At 34.4% G+C, this 26308-nt stretch overlaps 2 protein-coding genes across 2 annotated transcripts; both read left to right on the plus strand.

The window, feature by feature from the left end:
• The first annotated feature begins 5640 nt into the window (after nt 1-5640).
• LOC120532979 (extracellular calcium-sensing receptor-like) lies at nt 5641-12757 on the plus strand. Its single transcript, XM_039759581.1, has 6 exons — nt 5641-5843; nt 6277-6568; nt 8152-8952; nt 9036-9263; nt 9463-9586; nt 11844-12757. Exons 1-6 carry the CDS (start codon nt 5641-5643, stop codon nt 12755-12757), a joined length of 2562 nt encoding a protein of 853 aa, XP_039615515.1.
• Nucleotides 12758-16194: 3437 nt separating this feature from the next.
• Nucleotides 16195-24176, plus strand: LOC120533042 (extracellular calcium-sensing receptor-like). The gene is made up of 6 exons (XM_039759707.1): nt 16195-16361; nt 16897-17188; nt 19034-19849; nt 19939-20166; nt 21661-21784; nt 23266-24176. Exons 1-6 carry the CDS (start codon nt 16336-16338, stop codon nt 24174-24176), a joined length of 2397 nt encoding a protein of 798 aa, XP_039615641.1. The 5' UTR covers nt 16195-16335.
• Nucleotides 24177-26308: the final 2132 nt, after the last annotated feature.

Below are 26308 nucleotides of genomic sequence, written 5' to 3' on the forward strand. Positions count from 1 at the left end.
TATTCCAAGGCCTCCTCCTCGACCAGAATCTCTAGACTTATGAAGGAACGAGTATCCATCTGGTGACGCCTCAGCTAGGGGAACAGTGTCATATTTACTAAGCCAGGTTTCAGTGAGAAGACACAGATCAGATTTTGTACTTAATATAATATCATTTACCAAAACAGCTTTAGTGCCAAGAGAGCGAATGTTCAATAAACAGCATTTAAAACTGCATGGTTCTTTCTGAACTGGTGATATATTTTTTGTTTTAATTTGAAATAAATTTGTATTACAGATGCCCCTGGTGGACGGTCTGGTTTTATCCCTTGGTCTAATTATACACCTTATTTTTGGTTATCAATTAATTTAAGGTTTGTATCAAGACTAAATTTACTGGATGCCCACAACAGGGATTATGGGTAACAGCTTCAGGATAGTAACAGGTGGGATAACAACAGCCTGTGATTTAAGATGACATGACTGCGGCCTGAATGGTGTTCTAATCAGTCAACCAGGCAGTTTTGCTGCCATATTTTGGGATAATACATAAGATCCCTCCAGTTAGGATGAAGACCATCTCTTTTGAAGAATCCAGGCCTTTCCCAAAAATCATCCCAATTTTTCACAAACACTATGCTTTTATTTGCACATCCTTCTCTGGTCTGGTCTACAACAGACATAAAATCTTGCTGTACTTCTTTGTATTCCCCGCTTTGTACCCCAGTAAAAATCCAATTGTCCATCAATCACTAATAATATGATACAAAGGCAGCAAGCTCTTAAGGCAGAGAAGTGCTTTAAGGCCTTTATCTAATGTACAGTATACTGTATGAGAATCACCTTTTTCTATCCTCTCAAACCTACACAGTATATAATATAGTATTTGTTAAAAATCTGGTATTATAACACTATATTAAGATAATGTCTTTGCATCTAATGAACAACTACACTTCAAATTTAACTGTCCATCAAAACATTTTTTCAACTACTTTCAAATTAGAAACTTTGATAAAAGCAACCTGCCCAATTTTTCTAACCTCCCACCTATTTCTATTCCAGAAGAAATACTGATCAGTCTTGAAGATTCAGACAGCATTTCAATAATACAGATATATAAAAGCATTTTAAAGTCCTTTTCTTTCAAAGGTCCCAGGGTACAGTATTGAAAGGATCATTCACTTAACATCTCAGAAAAACAGTGAAAGGCAGCCATGCATTGAATACACTTTAGCTCCATATGGACAAAGCATTCAGTCATTTAACTTATAATTAGCTCTCCTGTTCTTCTCTCGGTGGGGGCTGAATTCTGGTTTGTTAAGTTTGACTTGAATGTATGTAACATTGCTTCCTTTATTATATAAGTTACACTTGATCACGTGGAATGTTATTTTCTTCAAATAAAATTTACAGTAAACATAAAAAAGCAAGCATGTCGATTTAAAAAAGCAGTGGACCCAGAATACTGTACATCCTTGTGGTACACAATATATAATTTTATGCTGTAGTATAAAACATCATGGGCCTCCCCAATCACCACAACTGAAAAAATGCCTATTTGTTAAATAAGACTGAAACCACAAGACACTACCAAGAAGACCCACCCATTCACTAAGCCGATTTTTTAGAATACTGTGGTCTATGGTGTCTAATTTTGCACTAAGGTCTAAGAGAGCAATACTTGGCTTGTGTCCTCATTAACCTACAAGTCATTTACTACTTTATATAGTGTAGTTTCTGCACTATAATTTTGTTCTAAAACCTGACTGAAACTTATCAAGGATAGAATGTTTGTTCTATTAGTCATTTAACCCCTGAAAAAATGCTTTTTCTATAATTTTACTTAAGGAAAGCAAGTAAGAAATATGTCAAAAGTTGTCAAAGACAGAGGAGTCTAGATTATGTCTTGAACTGGGGTTCAACAACTGCAGTCTAATGATGAGTATAGTTAACTTATCAAGTAGTACATCAGAGAGATCTTTCAAAAAGCTAGTTGGGTTTAGGTCAAAGACATAAGTGGAGAGTTTAAATTAAGAAATTATTCTATAATGCTCAAGTGGACCAATTCTAGAAAAGGAATTTAATTTGTTAAAAAGTGAATGCCAAGGGTTTAACAGAAATAACATTAAGGAATTTATTAAATTACATCTAACATCATTTATTTTGTGTTTATAAAATGCTGCAAAAGCCTCACAGGTTTTGCTAGAAATTTTCAGGAGACATTCCATTGTATGAGCTGGAGTTAAAAGATCAAAAACTCTTGTATTTCTAGCATTAATATTTATAATGTAAATGCTAGAGAATTGAAAAGGAGCTTTATAAATAAAGTAAGTTATTATTATTATTAATTTTAGCTAAACAGGACTCTATCAGGGTGGACTACTTTGTTATATTCAGTTATATGTACCTTCAATAATTCTTGGATGATGTTTAGTTTAGTTTACCTCCATTTATGCTAAGCTCTCCAGCATTTTCTCTTAAATTCAGTTCCCAACTGCTTTGACACTTTCTACTCTCTGACTAATCCCCCACTGTTCCTGGAGAGAGTGGTGATTTGTTTAATTATGGGAGAATTGATGGTGTGCCACCTGAACTTGTGGCTACTGTAAGACATCTCGTTGTTTTCCAGGCACAATGGTGTGCAAAGAAAAGCCCAGACAGTCCTTGAGAAGCAAGAGTGCAGGACTCTTGGGAAACGTCATCCAAGTTGGCATCAAGGACATTCAACATTGACAGTCAGAACTCCTAAAGACAGGCTTCACATTCTTCATTTAAACCATGATGGACAGGACCCTGGCTGCAAGAATTGTCATATCAGGTCCATTTACCATCCTGTGCATATTGGTTGAAACCTTCACTCGACTCCTTAACCTAAACACTTGGATGAAAGCCTTCTGTGAGAGACAAAATATCAGTTTCATTGACAACTGGGATCTCTTCCTGAAGAGACTGCTTTTCTACAGACTCGTTATCTTGCATGCGAATAGGATTGGTGCTCAGGTCTTCTCTGAAATTATCTCAAGGCTTATTTGTTCTACTTGACTACATAATTTTAGTGTAATATTAACTTTAATCCTATATTAGAGTGTGACAACTCTGTATTGGGTCCACCTATTGATGTGCACTATCCATCCATCATCCAACCCGCTATATCCTAACTAAGGGTCACGGGAGCCAATCCCCGGGAAGGGTGCCAGTCCACCGCAGTGCACGCACACACATACTAGGGACAATTTAGAATTGCCAATGCACCTAACCTGCATGTCTTTGGACTGTGGGAGGAAACCAGAGTACCAGAGACACAGGGAGAACATGCAAACTCCACACAGGGAGGACCCGGGAAGTGAACTCGGGTCTCCTAACTGTGAGGCCGCAGCATTACCCACTGCGCCACCATGAAGCCCAATGTGCACTCTATTAGTCTTATTATAACAGACTACAATTTAATTAAAAAATCCAAACAAAGTATTATAACCATAAATAACTTAATTACCATTTCACCTATAGATGTGAACTGTATTAGCACTATAATAATAGACTATAGTTTAACTGAAAAATCCAGGCAAAGCAGTGTTAACTTTAGAACATTTCAAACTACTCTCTGATGCAGCTGTGCTTTTCTGAGTGGCTCAGTAGTGATAATAACTAACTATGACAGGTTACAAATTGTAGGCTATTTCAGTTTTCACGTGAATAACCAGTGTGACCCTAAAGCAGCAGAATTTATGAACTTACTACACTCTTTTAATCTTAGTCATGATGTCAGCCAGCCTACACATAAGGGAGGACACAGGCTGGATTTAGTCATTTGAAAAGGACTAAAAAGTGGCATAAATCTGGTCATAGATATTGGTATATCTAACCATTTCTAAATTTTATGTAGAAATACTGGTAACTATAGATAACAAACAGCATATTGTTAAAAATGTTATTTTGATGTCAAAGCAATCTCTAGGTTTACTAATATTCTAAATAGTCACATTGTATTACTTCCCTAATACAGCCAGCAGCATAACCAGTAAAATGGAATATCTAAATGCTGAGAGCTGCAGCTGACATAGTGGCCCCTTAAACTGGCTCCTTATACTATAATGACAGTGGCAGTAATAAAAATTGATTACAAATTGGAATTAAAATGGCATCAAAAACTTTACCATAACACTTTAAGAGGATTGCGCTTAGAACCAGCTTCTGGAGATTCCTGGTTCTGATTCTGAGGATGAATTGTTTTTAGACTGGCTGTGTAATAGACCATTGTGCAGTTTGGCTGTATGGCTGTACTGAGAATTGACATTTCTCCAACTTTTCAAATACCTGACTTCTATGTATGTGAAATAAACTGTGTAACTGCAAGCATATAAAAGAGTCCTTGTATGAAGACAACAGTGTAGCTAGAGCATACTAAAAACTATCAACTCACTAATGAGCAGCACATTATATGACATAATGTAATAACATGTCATTTTCAAAACAATAAAGTGTCTGATTAATTAAATAAGAATTTGGAAAACTGGAACAATGAAATAAAAAATATGTAAAGAAAATGTAGCCTTTTACTCATCATGGTCATTTCACTCTACCTGGACAGCAAGTGACAGGACCCACCATTTAAATAAGGATTGGACTCTATATAAGGATTGAAGTCCTTTACATTGCCATTAACTCAATGTTTTATTCAATCTAAATCTTTGTTACTCCTTTCTAAATATTATACAGTATATCATTTCAAATTCTATATAAAATTATATAGCTTATATTATTATATAATAATAATAATAAATAATAATTAATAATAATAATATATTTTATTTATATGGCATGCTTTCCCATTTATAAGGGGCTTGTACAGTATTGACCAAAGCAACATAAAATAGGAACATATATTTTGTATGGACTCAGCTTCTAATGGTGTGTGCCTTCCAATCACTCATTTTCTAATTCATCTTTATCAATTAACAACCCATAATCTCTTAAATGTAAAAGATACACATGCCAAACAAATAAATGCCACTGAAATAACATTTCCAATCAACACCATTAACATTATCTGAACTTGACTATGACATAACTAATGCTGAAAATGAAATCAATGTGCTATAAACCAGAACAATAAGAAATTAAAGTATCAGAAGAAAAACGAGGGGGCCACAGTATACTAAAATCAACAATGTGGAGCAAAAACAAAAGAGTAAATAACTGCATCATCATCTATTTTTTTTATCAAATATTTATTAAAACAGACAACAACAAACAACAGTAAAGAAACAAATGTCATAGTTATAAAACACAAATTTAAAAAATGCATTTACATGTTATTAGATATGGCCTTTAGATGGCTTTGATGTTATTCTGTGTTGTTAATTCAGTCCACAAGTAAATAAATTTTCCTAACATTTGTAGCTATTTTTTAATATCTCCCAAGGGTGTTGCTTTCAACCTGCTATGATTAATTGTAGAGTATCTGTTACTCAGATGATAAGTAACACAGGAATGCTTGACTGATTTTTCCATACAAGAAGGAAACTCAAATGACCAGTAGTCTCTGGAGAATAAATGTTTAGATGACAGCAAAAATGATAAAGGAAATATGTACCTGACAATATTATAAAAGCACTTAATGGGAATCTCATACAGAGTAAGAGACATATTGTACATTTTAAAATGATAGCTGTGACACTAGTACTGCTTGCAGTCTTTGTCAAAGCTGAAGATACTATTTGCAAAATGTTGCAAACCCAACCAGATGAACCTCTCTTTGCAAAAGATGGTGACATCATAATTGGAGGAATTTTTTCTTTTCATAACAGCATAGCAGATGAGAAACCTATGTTTAAGGAAATGCCTGGGCCCCACAAATGTAAAGAGTAAGTGTCAATTCCAGTACTCATTAGAACTTTAAATAATTACCAAAATAACATTTTTTATAATTAGGTATTTATATTATAGCACAATTGACTTTATTTCTTAATGTTAAAATGTAAAGAAATTTTCTAGTAAAACTTGGTTTATGCATTTAACTGTCATATGCATCTCTTACTTGAGCATTCAATTAAAGCAATAGTTTATGTGGAATATATTTTAGCACCATTGTAATTTCTCAAGCTCAGATAAAAACATGCATGCACTTATAGTACATACTGTGCTATGGTGTTAACAGTTTTCAATGACGTGTAGCTTTTTCTGCAAGTCAGTGTTGTGTAAGTATATACAATGTTAATGTTGTTTTCTATGCGTTCTGTGTTGGGATGGTTTGAGAGTCCATAAATTCTAAGTATACCGTTTCTGTTTCATTTACAGTTTTAATATTAAAGAGTTTCTCTTTGCCAAAACAATGGCTTTTGCTGCTGAAGAAATTAACAACAATTCAGATATTCTTCCTGGAATTTCTATGGGTTATAAAATATATGATGACTGCAGTTCAGTTCCTTTAGCAATGACAGCAGCAATAGCTTTAGTAAATGGCCTAGAAAAGTCAGTAACCAGTTTTACATGCAGTAAACCTTCAAACATTTATGCAATTATAGGAATGTCTGACTCAACGCCAACCATAGCAGTTACAACATCTCTTAGATCGTATCATATACCGGTGGTAAGTCATGCATGATATATACATTTATATAGTTATTTATAGTTATACTAGCTGATCAGTCTGGCTTTGCATAGAAAATTTTTTAAAATATATATTACATGAGGAAAATAAATAAAAAGCATTTCTGACACATATGTCCTCTTCAGCATGGAAGAAATATATGTATCTTTTAGAATTATTTAGCTTCTAGTTGAATTAAGAGTAAATTTAGAGAAATAGTGATATAGTAGCAAACAACAATTCATAGAACAGTAATAATTATCTGTTTTTATTATCTTAAGTAGTAACAGACAACGCTGAGAAACAAATGAGGGTCAAGTGGCACACACCCTCCTGCTCCCTAAGCAGCAATCCTGGCAGATCCCCACAAAGTGTCTCCTCCAGCCCAAGCACTCATCACGTCACAAATTGGTCATTTGCTTCCTTATAATTTTCCCTAGGAAGAAATTTAATATGCTCTTTTCTGCTCATCATAAAAGAGGGAATGGATTTTTGATATGATTAACTTTGAGCTGCAAAACTAACACTCCTAAATATTTTAAAATTCCCAATAAGTATAGTGATCAACATAAACACCTGAAATTGGTTACACAATTGTTTGAAATTTTTTCGAAGCAAAAATCATGTCAATATCTTGTTGTGTTCTGGAGATACTAAGATTAAAAGGCACAAAGGTCCAGCAAAAATAGCAACTTTTAGTAAGATTGTCTCAGTTTTTAATTTTTTACTAGATATTTAGAAAATTAATAATTTTATTAGCCTGTATTCAAAGTTAGATAATATTGATAAAAAGGTTTGTACAAATAGGTGCAGTGAGTTTTTGTGTAATGCTTGTAAAAACAAACAGAAATTGAAATGTATAGATAGATAAATAGATAAAATCATATATATATGTCATCTAAAATATATATACAGTATATATGGTATATAATATAAAATAAGACAAATTCTAAATAAATAAATTGACATTCCTTCTGAGCAATGTCAATAAGGCACACTATTGACCTGTTGCTGCCATCTAGCTGACATGTAGTGCAATTAATTTAGTATTATTTCAGGTGATGGCAACTTTTAATATTGTTTTCAGCTCACAATGGTGACTTTTAGGGAGATTGTATCAGCTTTATTTTTTTCTAGAGATCAATACATAAAAAACCTCAGATTTTATTAGCCTATGTTCTAACTGCTAAGTTTAATAGAAATAGGTGCACTGATTTTCAAATGAAACTCTAACTGAAAGAGACATAAATTCTATTGTATATGTATAGATATAATATATTACATGAGTAAAGTTAATCCATTATAATAATGACATTACCAATTAGATATGTAAAATTCCAAAAAACTTAAAACAATTAATACAATTAATTCTTCCATTGTTTTCAATTGTATTTTAAATTATATACATTGTATTCATATTCTGCCACTTGGATCGGTCTTCTGAAATTATCTGGGGATTGTATTAGAATCCAGTCATCAATCTTTATATAATTATGTTACATATTCTTAACATAATTTTTGTCAGTAAAACCTGTAATCCTTTTAATATTTTCTCTTAACCTCTGTGGCATACTTTTGACCAGATAAGTTACTATTCCACATGTGCATGTCTCAGCAAGAAACTGGACTTTCCAACATTCTTCAGAACTATCCCAAGTGACTATCACCAAAGCAAAGCCCTGGCACAGCTTATAAAGCACTTTGGATGGACTTGGCTTGGAGCATTAAGCAGTGACAACGACTATGGCAATACTGGAATAGCAGCATTCATAGAAGCTGTTCAGAAAGAAGGCTTGTGTGTGGAATACGCTCATTCAATTTATAGAAACAGCCCAAAAGAAAAAATCCTTGCTCTTGTGGATATTATGAAAAGGGCTTCCTCCAAAGTAATTGTTGTTTTTGCCATATTCTCAGATTTAGAAGATCTGATAAAAGAGCTTTTCCTTCAGAATGTCACCAGCCTTCAGTGGATAGGAAGTGAAGGCTGGATTTCAAGTGAATACCTGGCAACAAAGGAGAATTACAGTGTTCTTAAGGGAGCACTTGGACTTGCAATCAGTAATGTCATAATACCATCATTGCCGGATTATTTGAAAGCCATACGTCCATCTGAAATTCCTAAGAGTATTGATTTAAACATGTCTTGGGTAAATGCCTTTAACTGCAGCTTAGAAACTGAAGCTGAAGTCTTACGTAATATCTCATGTATAGAAGCACCATGGCAGATAAGCAACCAATACACCGATGTTCCTGATGTCAGAATTGCCAACAATGTATACAAAGCAGTCTATGCGATTGCACACTCTCTGCATAGTTTCTTTGAATGTCAGTATAATTTAACAAATGGTACATGCAGTAATAAAAGCAAAGTTGAACCTTGGCAGGTAAGACAGTTTGGTTAAAATGACTTAACATTTGTGAGTAATTAAAACACATGTGTTAAAGGGCATTTTTTATTCTTTGCAAGGTGTTGGAAAACTTGAAAAAAGTTAATTATACCACAAATTATGGAGAGAATGTGCACTTTGATGACAATGGAGATCCAGTAGCAAGATATGATCTTATAAACTGGCAGATGAGTGAGGAAGGGGCTATAAAATTTGTCACTGTTGGTCTCTATGATTCCTCCTTACCAGAGGGAAAGCAGTTCTTCATGAATAATGTTAACATCATGTGGAGAGATGGGTATAACAAGGTTGGGTAAATATATATTTTTGCAGTCTTTTGCAGAGCTTTTTGTTATTTTTACCATAAATGTATTTTTATATAAAAAATGTTTGGTTTATCTCATGTGTGTTTTTGCACAATATGACATCATTACGATACTAGTGATTTCTAATGCTTGGATGTGTCCATATTGTTTTCTAAATGCTGTAACTGTTTTCATTGTGTAGGTGCCTAAATCTGTCTGCAGTGAGAGCTGTCAGCCAGGCACACGTAAGGCTGTTCGAAAGGGTAAACCTATATGTTGCTTTGACTGCCTAATATGTGGTGAAGGAGAAATCAGCAACATGACAGGTACAGACTATTGTGACTTTGTATGACAACTAAGTAACTTTATTACAATGTAATGACTCTGAACTAAAAGTCTTACATAGGCTTTATAAACTTTTGAGTGTTCTTATGTGGATACCTCAAAAGTTTATGAACTGACAAATGGCTTCTTTACAGTTTCCATAGACAATTCTGTATGTGCACATTTTTCTTTCTTATTTGCTGGAATATGCTATAAAAACAAAAGGCTGCAGTTTTAGGAAGCTTTAACTTAGCATTATACTGTTATCACTTCATAACAACCCTCTCACAATTTACATACAGCAAAGACAACTTTTAGGTTTAGCTAGAATTGCAAATAATATAAGTCTCTAACGCATGTTACAATGATTTTCATATCAGAATGTGGAAAAAAAATATTTTTATCTTTTCCTCAGGATTTCCTGATTATTTTTACAACAAAATAAGTGCTGATGTTAATACAAAAGGTAAAAAGCTACACCACGGAAACATATTCTGTGCAAATATCTGAAGGAGGACCAAAAGGAAAACCATGTTATAATATTTAATATTTAAAGATATACATAATTTTGAAGTATGGTTATGAAATTATTATACAGTACAGGACAAAGGCAACTACTATAAATATATAAACCCAGTTTTCACTTACTATATAATCATTTATTGTAAGGTAAATTTCCAACCTGTGAGTTTGTATGATCTATATTAGACTGGCATTTTTTCCTGTACTGGTTTTCATGTTAACACTTTAGAATAAGGGATACAATACAATACAATACAATACAGTTTATTTTTGTATAGCCCAAAATCACACAGGAAGTGCCGCAATGGGCTTTAACAGGCCCTGCCTTTAGACAGCCCCCCAGCCTTGACTTTCTGAGAAGGCAAGGAAAAACTCCCAATAAAAACCTTGTAGGGAAAAATGGAAGAAGCCTCGGGAAAGGCAGAAAGAGAGACCCCTTTCCAGGTAGGTTGGGCGTGCAGTGGGTGTCAAAAGTAGGGGGTCAATACAATACAATACACAGAACAGAACAATTCCTTAATACAGCATAATAATAAAAATTTTAGAAGTACGGTTTAACAGTAGATGATATGACATAATTAGGTTTGGATATTTTTAGAGTCCTGGAGACCTCATCCATCTAGCTGCCTCCCATTTGGCCATGCCACGGCTGAAACGTTGCTCGATGAAAGGACCCCTCTTTCCCATGATTCCTGTGATCCTCCATCAGGGATGACTTTACCATAGGCAGGCAAACAACTTTGCAGGTGGGCCGTGGTACCAATTGCCACATTTGGGTACAGAGAAAAGAAACAGAATAGGTGAGGGTTAGTATTCAAATATAATTATCATGTTACTTATGTTTTAGTGCTAATAACTAACAACAGAGATGCAGTATGTACAGTTATTCAGCAGCTCTAGTCAGGATATGCTAAACTGAAGTAGCAAGTCTTCAGCCGGGATTTAAAGGCTGAGACTGAAGGGGCATCTCTTATGGAAGCAGGAAGACCATTTCACAGTTTAGGGGCCCTGTAACTAAAAGCTCGACCTCCCACTGTTATTTTGTTAATCCTTGGAATCCTAAACAGACCGGCATCTTGAGATCTTAATGTGCGCTCAGGTTTGTAAGTCATGATAAGTTCAGACAAGTAAGCCGGACCTTGGCCATTTAATGCTTTATATGTTAAAAGGAGGATTTTGAAATCTGCCCTAAACGTAACTGGGAGCCAGTGTAAAGATTTAAGAACTGGAGTTATGTGTTCATATTTTCTTGTTCTTGTAATAATTCTTGCAGCCGAATTTTGGATTAACTGGAGGCTGTATAGAGAACAGTTTGAACAGCCAGTGAACACCGCATTGCAGTAGTCAATCCTACTAAAGATAAATGCATGAATTAATTTCTCAGAATCCTGTTTATTTAGAAATAGGATACCTATACTGCATTTTGCTGTCATTCACTACTATGTAAGAAAACCTTAACAAACCCTTTGTTTGTGTTATTTAGCAATAAGTAAATAATGAAGCCATTAGGCTCTTATTCCGAAGTCTTACAGTTATTACATTGTACTTTTTACTGTAGCTTTAGTTATGACTCACTAATATTCTGCCAGAAAAAAAAGTGTTCTGAAAATGAAAAGATTGATTTCCCTGGTAGTCCTTTTAACTACTCTAACTATCGTACTGCATATATATGTAACTATATATACTCTCTCTATGTATATATTGATAATAGTATATATGCTACGTTTTGTCTTTCAGATTCAGTTTTTTGTCTGAAGTGTCAACTGGAATATAAATCCAATGAACAAAGAGATCAGTGCATTCTAAAGGATATTGAATTTTTAACATTTGGAGAAATCATGGGAATGCTATTGGTCATATTATCAATTTTAGGGACTATTGTGACATTAACTGTTGCTACTGTTTTTTTTAAATATAGACAGACTCCAGTGGTGAAAGCAAATAATTCTGAGCTCAGCTTCCTCCTACTTTTCTCTTTGACTTTTTGTTTTCTTTGTTCTCTTAGTTTTATTGGTGAACCCTCTGATTGGTCTTGTATGTTGCGACATACGGCTTTTGGCATCACATTTGTTCTTTGCATCTCTTGCATTCTAGGGAAAACATTGGTTGTACTGATGGCGTTTAGAGCTACACTCCCTGGCAACAATATCATGAAACTTTTTGGTCCCAGACAACAATGTTTTAGTGTGTTTTCTTTAACTGCAATTCAAATCTTGATTTGTGTCTTATGGTTAATGCTATCACCACCCTTTCCTGTAAAAAACATGCAGCACTACAATGACAAGATCATTCTAGAATGTGACTTAGGTTCCGCAGTGACTTTTTATGGTGTTTTGGGATATATTGGTCTTCTGTCTATCATGTGCTTTATTCTTGCCTTTTTGGCTCGAACATTGCCAGATAATTTTAATGAAGCTAAGTTTATCACATTCAGCATGTTAATATTTTGTGCAGTTTGGCTTGCATTCATTCCTGCTTACATCAGCTCACCAGGTAAATATACTGTGGCTGTGGAAATTTTTGCTATTTTAGCTTCCAGCTTTGGTTTGCTTTTCTGTATATTTGCCCCAAAATGCTATATTATATTGTTAAAACCAGAAAAAAATACAAAAAAATTTTTAATGGGAAAAAATCAACCAAAGGCTTGTTGAATTACAATTTATTTTAACTGCATTTCAGTTTGTTGTTATTCTCTTAGTGAACCAAGGGTAAATTTAAGTTCCCCTAACATTGAAATCATCAATAATTTTTATAGCTTATCAAGCAGCAATAATATGCAATTTACAAGAGTTTTTAGTGTGTTTTAAAATAAGTATGAAACTTGTATTGTTTTGTGTATTTTATTTTGTTTTAGACCATATGAAGCTATTCAAAATAAAATACAGCAGTACGAGTAGATGGTAGGATATTTTATAAACAGGAGTATTTGGATACCTTTTTGGGACTGGCTCAATTTTTCATTGTTCATGCAGCAGTAATCACAGAAATATTATACATATAAATATATAAAGGATACGTAAAAGTTAAATATACAAGTTTTGAATACACATTGGAAGGACTAAATACACAAGGGAAAGTCTGAAAATCAAAAGCACACCTTATGAAAAGGATTTAAGAGTTGTAGTGGAGTTGACACTATCATCTGCCAGTGTTCAGAAGCCATTAAGAAGGCAACAGAATGTTAGGTTATATAGCATGACGTGTGGAGGTTACGATCAAGCTTCATAACACACTGGTGAGGCCTCATCTGGAGTACTGTCTACAGTTTTGGTCTCCAGGATACAAAAAGGCAGTGCTGGAAAAAGTCCAGAGAAGAGCAACTAGGCTGATTCCAGGGCTACAGGGGATGAATTATGATGAGAGATTTAAACACCTGAGCCTTTTCTTTTTAAGTAAAAGAAGATTAGGCGGAGAGTTGACTGAAGTGTTTAAAATTATGAACAGAATTAGTACAGTCAATCAAGACTGTACTGTAATCTTATTTTAAAATGAGTTAAAAAACACTGGGACACAGTTGGAAACTTGTTTTGAGTACATTTCACACAAACATTAGGAATTTTTTTTTACCCAGACAACCATGGACACATGGAATGAGCTACCAAGTAGTGTGGTTGACAGTAGGACTTTATTGACTTTTAAATCTAGACTTGATGTTATTTTAGAAGAATTAAGTGGATAGGACTGGCACGATTTGTCAGGCTGAATGGCCTATGATCATTGCTCTACTGTTCGTTCCACTACTATTACTACTGTAATGTTAGAAAGCAAGCCATACGGTTAGCTGAAATGAACTTGGACATTACACTTTTTCTAGGGGTAAATTAAGGAACGTGTCATTAAGAAAAGCTAGAGTCACAATACTAGAAAAACAAGAAGAAATTGATTGTCAAAATATAAATGAATAAATAAAGTAGGAAACAAAACTTGAAGTTGAAAATTCAAAGCTGAAGCGGTTCTTACACTGTATTAATATCCTTTGCCTATCTATACTCCAAAATAATTAGTTTTTATGAAGTGAATTCAAAGCTTGGACACTGAGAATAGGGTTTAGACATCTTAAACAAAAGTGATGTGAAGATGTCATGCATTGCACCACAAATGACCATGTAACAAAATATGACATGAGAGTTCAAAAATGTTGGTGCCCACCAAAAAAATAAAAACAAAACAAAAAGGTGAGCTAACCACTTCCATTCAATAACAATTTAATTAAATACATTCAAAAACACTATACATGCAATATATAAATTACTAAAGTAAGGTTATTACACATACTTGTATATAAAAACAGCCAGGACTGACAATTTAGGCTGTTTTATTGTGTGTGTGCCACCTTGGTCAAGATACACAGAAGCATGTTTTGTTGAACATCTCGTATATGGGGGGAATTCAGTGGAAAACAGAGAAACTGATAGCAAAGACAAAAGTCAAACAAAAGGCAGAGGTCAAATTAATGAGAAATTCAGAATAAAGTGATTGTCAAGCCAGAAACACAAAACTAGAAACAAAAGCTAGACTTACATCATTAAGTTCATAATATTAACTTGTTTGGTGAAAACCCTGGATTCCGGGCTATAAGCCACCATCTTTTATAAGATGGGTATGGCAACTGTAAACAATATGCCCATGACTATGAAAAGATTCTCAACAAATGGCAGTAACCAAACAAAATAGGACACAAAATGGCATTGCAATAAAATAATGATAAAAAACATAAACAACAAAAACAAATGTAAAAACTCCAAATTAAATGGACTGGATCCAAGGATGCCAAAAAACAAATTCACAATGCATTTCAGGAATGTATCAAGCAAAGGATAATATCAACACTAAGTAAGGAAAAAACTTTTAAAGTAATGTGTGCTGTGCCAGTGCTTAAAACTAGCCCCAGAGATGTATTGGTGAACACCTAAATGGTTGGGAGAATATAAATGTATAAAATCTGATAGGCTTCCTCTCATCAGTAAGCAATTGTTTGTACAGTTGGAGCTGAATATCTTAAATGAGGCAGCAAAGTGTTCCTCCCCACTTCTTTCTTGGTGGAGTTCTGAAAGTGATATTGTTTAAATAGAATGGAAAGTATGTCCAAATGGAAAGGCCTTGGAATGAAAGAAATTTAAATGGTTAAGAAAAGATTTAGTGGAAATCAAAGGTCAAAGCCAGAAGGACCATAAGGTAATCCAGTTGTCAAGTTAAAGGCAGAAAATGAAATATGAAGCCAATTTACATAGCAGAGTTTCTTGACTACCTGATATCTTTTTCTCTATACAACTACAATACACCTAAAGATATTTTACTTGTATTTTAATCCAAACATTTGACATCAGCAGCATTGTGTCACCATCTTAAATGTGCTCATGTAACAATATCATGGACAGTGATGCTGCCAAATCACTTTATCTACAACAAACACAGTTGCTATAAACAACATTGCCACAGCAATAGAAATTGAGCAGAAAATGATGGCTCTGACAAAGGATACAAACAATAGGATGACGTAATTAACAAAACAATAAAAATGAGATTTATAGATTGGGTGGTATTGTAAAATAGTAGGTACAAATGTTCTCTGCTAGCTTCATTGGACTCAACTGACAGCTTAGCTTTTATAGTACTTTACTGTTCTGTTGTCTTTACTGTTGTCACCCATATTTGTTTTAGCTGTTCTTGTACTATTTACAGTTTTAATAAATATAATGACAATTTTAATTGAGCAATATCTGTTTACTTATCAATCAGTAAGTAAGAAGACTGCCATATTCCTTACATTTTGTCTATCATTTATAAATGAATTTTAAAAATTCAAGAGACTCAGGTTTATATAATTAAAATAACAAACTAGCAACAAATTCCTAAGGTACTATATTCAAATAATTAGTTACAGATGACTGTTACTTGTTTCCCCAAGCATATTTATGAAAACATTTCCTTTGAGAATTACAGCTTTAATTGGACTATGGAAATAGAAGTGATTAAATTCAGAAACAGTTGCTTTAGCCCTGTCAATCTATATAAAAGAGCAAAACATTATTCTCCTCGAAGATATTCTTACGACATGCTGCTATTGGCACTTTCATTAAGTGCTCTCATCACAAGAGCAGAAGAGCCTGTTTGTGTACTGCAAGGAGCACCAGAGCTACCTCAGCTTTCTCGTGAGGGTGACATAATAATTGGAGGAATTTTTTCATTTCACAATAACCTCATAGAGGTCAGTCCTACATTCAGATTGATGCCTGAGCCATTGAAGTGCAAAGAGTAAGTCTACACTAAGTTTGAGATTGACCTTAATTTATTATGCATTGTACAATTACTTTTTATCTATAATAAGTTTATTAGGTCTAAGCATTAATGTTATTCTGAAATAAGAAGTAAATCTAACCTTTAATAATATCATATAGTATACTGTAACCTAAGTGTTCTTAAAGATAATTAATACCTTGTTTTCCCCATGTTTTCAATTGTATATTTAAATATGTATTTTGAATAGCTGCATATAGCAGCATTAATGGTAAGCACAATCACAATGTAGTTTACAGATTAGAAAACAATATACAGTAACTGAAAAGGAATGAAAGGGATCAACTGCATGTACAATGCATTCAAGATTAAATATGGGAAGCTAAAGTAAATGACAGTCTTAAAAGGGAGATCATATTAAAGCCATGTGTTGCTAAGTACTGTATATACTGATTCAGGAAAATGCCTTTTAATATATTAGATTTGATTAAAATTGAAAAAAAGAAATACTTGCTTTCATGATCTAAATAAAGCCTATATTTTTTTTCCAAAGTTTAAATTTCAGAGAATTTCAGTTTGCAGAAACGATGATTTTTGCCATTGAAGAAATAAACAACAGTACTTTGCTACTTCCTGGTGTTTCTCTGGGATATAAAATATATGATGACTGTAGCTCAGTACCATTAGCTATGAAAGCAGCAATGGCTTTAGTAAATGGTCAAGACAGAACATTCTCTAATGTTCACTGCACCAAATCATCATCAGTTCATGCAATAATTGGACTTTCAGATTCATCACCTACCATAGCTGTTGCAACGTCTTTTGGACCTTTTGGAATTCCAGTGGTGAGAAATACATTGAATTTTTGGAGAAATTTGGTTCAGTTTAGTGATAAAGTAATATTTGGAAATTATGAGTGGCAAGGTATCACAGTGGTAAATAATACTAACTAGCAGAACATAGAAAGGATTATAAACTGAATCACTGTATGAGTTTATAAATCCTTTTAGTGCTTGTGTGGGTTTTCTCCAAGTAATCTGACCTTTTCCCACGTCTTATATATTTTAAGTCACAACTCTAAATTGTCCCTGTTTTTTGGTGTGTCTTTGTGAGTGGTGTATGAGTTTGCTCAGAGTTAGACTGGCCCAATACTGTAGTAGGGCTGGTTACTGTCTTGCACTCAATGCTTCTGATACTCATTGTAAACCCATAATGGGCATGTTTAAAATATGGATAGAAAATTCCATCCATCCATTATCCAATCCGCTATATCCTAACTACAGGGTCATGGGGGTCTCCTGGAGCCAATCCCAGCCAACACAGGGCGCAAAGCAGGAAACAAACTCTGGGCAGGACGCCAGCCCACCGCAGTGATAGAAAATAAAAAAAAAAAATTAAATCTATCCATCCATCCACCCATCATTCAACCCGCTATATCCTAACTGCAGGGTCACGTGGGTTCGCTGCAGCCAATCCCAGCCAACATAGGGCGCTATGCAGGACACAAATTCTGGGCAGGTCGCCAGCCCACCACAGTGATAGAAAATTTAAATAAATAAATAAAATCTATCATATATCTAAATTGAACAAATTTTAATGAAAACTAGCTATGTAAATTTCATAGGTGTTTCTAAATGAATAATATGCCATATACTATATAATGTTCTGTATATATACAACTACTTTACTAGTAGAATTTTGTACGAGGGTGTTGTACCGTGTTAGCCATTATGAACGTGCATATTGTAATCTTTTTAGTTAGCCAATAAAAGGTGTCATTTTGATTGACTTCCTAGTAGAATTTAGAAAAGTTATAATGTGTTTCCAGGTGGTGGATTTGTAGCTTTGTTGCCTATGCAGTAAAGTGACAAGGATTCATGCCCCAGATCCAGTGTACATGGATTCTGCATGTTCCCCCTGTATCTGCGTGGGCTTCCTTCTACAATCCAAAGACATGCAGGTTAGGTGGATTGGCGATGCTATATTGACCTTAATGGGTGTGTAAGTATGAGTGTATTCCTCTTTGATAGACTTGCGCCCTTTCCAGGGGGTTGTTCCTTCCTTTCACCCTATGCTTGCTGGGATAGGCTCTAGCACCCTTGCAACCCTACTTAGGATTGAACAGTCTTAGAAAATACCATGGTTAATGTGTTTGTATATGTAAATAATAAATATTAATAACATGTTATTGCATTCATTTATAAATGTGATTGTCAGGTTTTTCTTTTCCTTTTCCTGTAATTTCTGAAGGAAACATTATTTTTATAAGAATAAATATGCACTTAATTTCAGTTTAATTCCTACAGTCAAAAGTCATGCGATCATGCTTTTTGTAGCTCATGTTTGGACATACATCCAAGCATGCCTTATGCTGAAATGCCTTTTAAATATAATGAGGGCTCATTCCTACTTTGTGTAACCTCCTGTAAATCTGAACAGGGCAGATTCAGTGTCGAAAACAGAACTGATATACTTTTATGCTTTAATGCAAAGTATAATTGAAAAATAAAAGAAGTACAGTAAAAGTACTATTAAAATACTTCTGTCTTTGTGTAATATTTGGAATATGAAAATGTACAGTGCACTGAAGTTGAAAAGAATGTTTCACCTAATAATATGTTGACAGTCACAAAAACCTTTTAAAAGTTCAAAATTCAAAACTTGTTTCATATTTTTTCTCTTTCATAAAGATCAGTTACTTTGCCACCTGTACTTGTCTCAGCAATAGAAAGGAGTTTCCTTCATTTTTCAGAACAATTCCAAGTGATTATTATCAAAGCAGAGCCCTAGCTCAACTTGTAAAGCATTTTGGATGGACCTGGATTGGAGCAATTAGAAGTGACAATGATTATGGGAACTATGGCATGGCCACCTTTATAGAAGCTGTTCAAGAACTGGGTGTTTGCATTGAATATTCAGAAGCCATTTACAGAACATATCCAAGAGAGCGATTTCGCACCACTGCTGATATGATGAGACGTTCCACTTCAAAAGTTGTTGTTGCTTTTGCCTCATTTATTGATCTAGAGTTCTTGATAAAGGAGCTTTTACTTCAGAATATAACAAATGTGCAGTGGGTAGGCAGTGAGGACTGGATTTCAAATGAAAAGCTTGCTACAAAGGAGAATTACAAAGTGCTGGCTGGGGCAATTGGGGTTGCGATTAGTAATGCACAAATATCAGGCCTGAGTGAATTTTTGCAAAATGTTGTTCCACATGACACACCTGGTAATACTGGTTTGCATGAATTCTGGGAGAGTATTTTCAGCTGTACCTTTGTTACACATGAAAGAAATGCTACCTCACATCCATGCAATGGTAGTGAACATCTAAGCACAGTAAAGAATCAGTATACTGATGTGTCTGAGTTGAGAATTGCTAATAATGTTTATAAAGCAACCTATGCTATAGCCCATTCCCTTCATGACTTTTTTAACTGTCCATTTTCCCAAGATATAGTTTCCATTGAGTCATGTTCCGATAAAATTAATATCAAACCGTGGCAGGTAAGATACCCCCTTTCTTATATTAAAATAATAATAATGGTAATAATAATATATTTTAGTTCCCCTGTTGACAAAGTATTTTATTTTAGGGTGTTCATTATATGAAAACAGTAAATTTAACCACAAAACATGGGGAGGAGGTGTTTTTTGATCATAATGGTGACCCAGTGGCAAAATATGAATTAGTAAACTGGCAACCTAATGATGATGGAACCACCAGATTTGTGACCATTGGAGTCTATGATGCATCTTTACCAGAAGGACAAAAATTCATAATGAATAATATCAGTATTGTTTGGACAAGACATCTAAACAGGGTAGGTTATCTGAAGAAAACAACATTAGAATTATATAATGTGATTAAGAATGGAACTGCATCAATGTTAATCTGTACAACAACCAAATAAAATACACAATTTATATAGCCTTATCTTTTACACCGGTTTAGTGCTTTGTTATTAATCATGTATTTACAGAATATACTTTTTTTAGATAGATAGATAGATAGATAGATAGATAGATAGATAGATAGATAGATAGATAGATAGATACTTTATTAATCCTTTTATTGTATTTCATTACTTTGAAGCTAATGATCCAATGTAAAAACAACAGAAAACGTATCATCACTTCTTCAATGGACTGTTACTTTACTCTTACAGCACCTTATTTATTAATACTCTTCTAATACTAGGAGGCAAAACATGTACCATTTATGAAATTGAAGAGGGAATTAAATAAGATACATTTTATGAATCTTTAGTTAAAAGTTAGGGGACACAATAGTCATCTATATGAAATTTCTGGAAATTAACCTGTAAGTGAGAAACTGAATGATACAGGTTATTGAATGTACAGTATGTTGTGGTCAGGCGATGGATGGGCAAACTGGAATCAGTCAGAATGTTTTGTCGCCAGAAGAAGTAAATAACAAAATGTACAAACGTGCTGCTCCCCAGTCCGAAGTTCCTCTACTTGGGAGTCATTCTTGCGCTCTGCTCTGTGGCTTGCTCAGGCCTTCCAAAAAAAAAGATGCCTCTCTTTAGGCTGACTGTCCTTTATAGCGAAACCCCCGGAAGGGGCGGGGCTAGGTGCCCTTATTGGGTGGTCACTTGGAGCTGCGAGGGAGGAAGAGGAACAGGACAAAGTCAACGGTGGCCCCCCCTGTTATCTTGGCGGGTTATTACATACCTTCACCAATCCCCCAGAGGAGTCATCTGACGCCCATGAAAGACAATGTATAGATGAATTATTTAGATTCTTAAGATGTTGCCTGCTCATATATATTTCTCTTAAGTAAAGGATTTTTCTTATTCTTAACTAGTGACTAATGGAACACGCTCCGTCTATTAACAAAGACAAAAGGGGGCTGCACGGCAGAAACTTACCCAGGATACACATACTGGTCCAGTTTAGACCTGCCATTCAACCTAACATTTAGGAATGTGAGATGAAAATTGCAGAGTCTTGAAAAAAAATGAGTAATGGGGAGAATCTGCAATTTGAATCCTGCTGTGAGACAGAAATGCTAACTACTATGCCTCTAACCCTTGCCACCCAGTAAGGAAAATGAAATGAAGTGGGGGGACAATGATTCTTTTTGGTCAAATACTATACAACATAAACATATTATTTTGCTTATTCATTGGTAGTAACATTATTCTCATTCAGAGCCAAATGCAACCTTCATTTTGAAAAAAAAATAGCCTTGTGCTTTTCGGTTACTGCTAACCAACCAGTTGATGACAGATTTGTATTGGTATGTCTTGCCAATAACATATTAATGTTTATTATATTTAACTACACTGTAGGTGCCTGAATCTGTGTGCAGTGAAGCATGCCTTCCAGGATTTCGTAAAGCAATACAACAAGGAAAGCCTCTTTGTTGTTTTGATTGCATACTTTGCCCTGATGGAGAAATTAGTAATACATCAAGTAAGTTATATTTATTATATAAAAGCTTCCATGTATCAATCTTCTAACCACTTTATTTACTTCAAGGTCGAAGAGAACTAGTAACTCTGCAGGTGGCATGGTGCTCATGGGGGGCAACCCTGGAGGGCTCATCATTCCAACACAGTACACAGTTGTGTATAAATGTACAAATAATGAAAACAGGTTGATTTAGAGTTGCCAAATAAATCAACCTGCATGTGTATGTCAGGGTGAAATAGTAAGTACTCCAGAGGAAAACCCCACATACACTTGGAGAGATCAGTATATAGACAGGGATTCAAATCCAGGGCCCTGGGGCTATGAGGCTACAGCACTAACCACTACAACAACATGTCACTATAACATTTTATGAGACACATTTAGATTTACTGCTTGGTAATTTTATACTTTTTATAAGTAGAAGTATCACAATGATAAAATAAAGGGGACACGTGCAGTTGCTTTAAAACAATAAAAGGGAGATACAGAAGTAAGCAAAAAAAATACCAAAAAGAGATTGACTCACTTTCTTTCTAGAATGTGTGCACATCTTTCTTAGAACTACAAATGTTTAGAAGATACAGTGATTTTTTTTTCCAGTGATCAAGAAACATGCTAGATTAGTTTGTACTGTATTTACGTTCAGGAATTGAATCTGTCTCACTGTGGCATTGTTTATAATGAAGCCAAAAATCTAGAATGGCAAGGGAAAAGATAAATCATAGTATAATGATTTGTGTCATTAGAGTAATTGCAGTTTTGTTTCCAAAGACTTTCTTGAGATCTTTTAAGATATTCCTAGTAATGTTATAGTGTCATTGAAGTTTACAAATGTAAGACTGGAAAAACAGTAAAAACACTGGGTTATTTTTATTCTTTAAATCTTATATTTTCAGTCATTATTTATTACAGATGGGTATGATATTTATGAATATAAGCCTGCATGCACCATTGTACAGTATTTGTTGTACTTTATATTGTTGAAATGGGATCCTAAACAGGACGACTTTTGTAGAATTACTAATATCCTTTCTTTCCATTGTTTCTTGAGTGACAAATGAATAGACTAGATCTTATATTATGTTATTTTGGGAGCAACACATTTCATGTGAATATGTAAAAAAAAAATTATATTTTAAAATCAATTTCTTATCTCCTAGATAAGATGGATAATATTCTTTGAGCATTGATATTTAAATTTAAGTTGAAGTGTTTTAAAGGAAATTTTACTTAACATCTCTTAGTATAATATTAGATATAGCATAATCAGAAATGTTATTTGTTTATTTTTGCGTAACAAGTGATAGATAGATAGATAGATAGATAGATAGATAGATAGATAGATAGATAGATAGATAGATAGATTGAAAACTTCTCTATTCATTTTGAAAATGCACTGATACATATTTACTGTCAATATTTTTGGAAATGTGTAATCCCAGTTACTTAATGCGAAATGTTGTGTCTTTTTGATTTTACAGATTCCATTAACTGTATAAAATGTCCCATAGAATTCAAATCAAATGACCAAAGAGATACATGTGTATTAAAGGAAATGGAATTCCTGTCATTTAAAGAAATCACTGGAGTGTTGCTGGTGATATTTTCATTAATTGGAACTTTTTTAACTGTATCTATAGCTTTCTTATTTTTCTATTACAGAAACACTCCAATAGTCAAAGCCAATAATTCAGAATTGAGTTTTCTCCTCTTGTTTTCCTTAACTATGTGCTTTCTCTGTTCACTAACTTTTATTGGGGAGCCCACAGAATTATCTTGCATGTTGCGCCATACAGCTTTTGGGATCACCTTTGCATTGTGCATTTCATGCATTCTGGGAAAAACAATAGTGGTGTTAATGGCATTCCGGGCCACGCTGCCCAACAGAAATGTTATGAAGTGGTTTGGACCTCTTCAACAGAGATTAAGTGTTTTGGGTTTAACAACAGTACAAGTGCTTATTTGTACCCTTTGGTTGACATTATCACCTCCTTTTCCAAACAAGAATATGCAACATTACAAGGAAAAAATTATACTGGAATGCAGTTTAGGATCGTCACTACCATTTTATGCAGTTCTAGGATACATTGGATTTCTGTCTTCCTTATGCTTTATTCTCTCTTTTTTGGCACGGAAGTTGCCAGATAATTTTAATGAGGCAAAGTTTATTACTTTCAGCATGTTGATTTTCTGTATGGTATGGATTACATTTATCCCAGCTTATATTAGCTCTCCAGGAAAATTTACAGTAGCAGTGGAAATATTTGCTATTTTAGCATCCAGTTTTGCTTTGCTTTTCTGTATTTTTCTTCCTAAGTGTTATATCATGACAATTCAACCTGAGAAAAATACCAAGAAACATTTAATGGGTAAAATACCTTTAAAACAGTAAATGAATAATGCAGGCTTTTATTAGTTTACTATGCTGATTAATGTTTCCAAATTATATTAATTAAGACAAATTGAATACTGTTGTCTACCCATAAATACTTAATTTACAAATGAGAATTAACATTAAATAGGTGACACAACATGTGTTTTCTCTGATGTTATTTATCATAGAGACCCTCCAAACACAGAATGCTTTCTGAGAGATAATCTGTCACAAGAATTAACACTATGTGTAAAAATATTTTGTCATTGGTATAGATACCATAGTGTGCCTAAATTTGTTTAATAAAAAAGTAAATAAACTAAAGAATGTCTTCTTTCTTATTTGAATTCTGATCATTTTTGTTAATAACTCATGTTATTAAATGTTCAGTTATCAAGATAATTGAATGCATTGAACTTAAATAAGATTATAAAAAAAGCCCTCATTAACATATAAAGTATATGCAAAATGCCTTTTTGGTGTGATTCACATTTTTCACTCTTTTTTTCTACACAAGCATGGTGTGGTGATTACAATATTAAGTAATACATAAAAGAATATATATACCGATGTACATTTTCTGATATGTAATGTCTAGATCTGCCCCTCTGATGATGAACTTCAGTGAATAATCCTATTAATTGTTTTACAAAAGCACCACTTGTACATGCAGATTTTTCATCAGTTTTGAAAATAATTATTCTCAACATGCAAAATAAACAAGCAAAAAAAAAGTACCAAAAAATTCTGTGATGATTGTCTAGTCCAAAATCAGTTAAAACATAAAATGAAATACACTTCTCAGATGGATTTATTTGTGAGTAACTGTAATCCATATCCTTATCTTGGACTGCATAAAATTGTGTATACTGGATTCAGAGGAGAATGAGGCTTTACAAATAAGAATACCATACCATACCATATTTATTTGTTGAGCGCTTAAAAACACAGCATTACAACTGACCAAAGCGCTGTACAGTTACAACAAGCAGGACTAAAAGCAAAATATTAAAAATAAACATTAAGAGAGAATTAAAACAGAGATACTAAAAACAGGTCAAGGGACCAAATAAAATAGAGAAAATAGCAAAAGACAAGTGGAAAATGAAACAGGTTAAGAATTAAAAGCCAATGTGAAGAAGTGCGTTTTTAGGCGAGATTTAAATGTGGCGACTGAAGCGGCTTGCCTAACCACTAAGGGCAGGGAGTTCCAGAGCCTGGGTGCACAGACGGAGAAAGCCCTTTCACCACGAGCTTTAAAACGTGCCTTGGGAACGGTTAGGAGCAGCTGATCTGTGGATCTAAGAACACGAGGGGGATTGTGACAATGGAGCAAGACACTCAAATAGGCGGGGCTAGACCGTTTAATGCCTTATAGGTTAGGAGGAGAATCTTAAAATCGATTCTGAATCTAACCGGCAGCCAGTGAAGGGTTTTCAAAATTGGTGAAATGTGTTGGATTCTGCTACTTCCAGTTAGAAGCCTTGCAGCCGCATTTTGAGCCAGTTGGAGTCTAGAAAGTGTGGCTTTACTGATACCAAAAAGGCAGGAATTAGAGTAGTCAAGCCGGGACGTAATGAATGCATGAATTACTGATTCCAGGAGGTGGTTAGAAAGAATAGGCTTGAGTTTGGCGATTCGCCTTAGATGGAAAAAGCAGGATTTTACTGTGCTGTTGACTTGAGCATCCATTTTCAGGAACGTATCCATTTTGATTCCAAGATTGGAGACAGACGAAGTTACTGGAATGGGAAGAGAAACGAGGCCAAGGGGTGGAGCCTGTTTGCAGTCGGGACTAAAAACAATGACCTCGGTTTTGAATCGTTCAGGTGAAGGAAGTTTACAGCCAGCCAGTCCTTAATGTCAGATAGGCAGTCGAGGAGAGGTTTGGTGGAGTCAGTTGGCTTGAGGGAGAAATAAATTTGGCAGTCGTCAGCATATAGGTGATATGAAATTGCATGCTTTCTAAAAATTGCACCTAAAGGCAGGATGTAGATTGAAAAAAGTAGTGGCCCTAAAATGGAACCCTGGGGAACCCCACATGGGAGTGGGACTGATTCAGATGAAAAATCGTCTAGCATGACTCTGAGAGTCCTGTTGCAGAAATATGACCTGAACCAGTCGAGGGCTAAGCCAGATACACCAGCCCA

Source organism: Polypterus senegalus, chromosome 1, assembly GCF_016835505.1.
Source record: "Polypterus senegalus isolate Bchr_013 chromosome 1, ASM1683550v1, whole genome shotgun sequence".
NCBI classification, from domain to species: Eukaryota; Metazoa; Chordata; class Cladistia; order Polypteriformes; family Polypteridae; genus Polypterus; species Polypterus senegalus.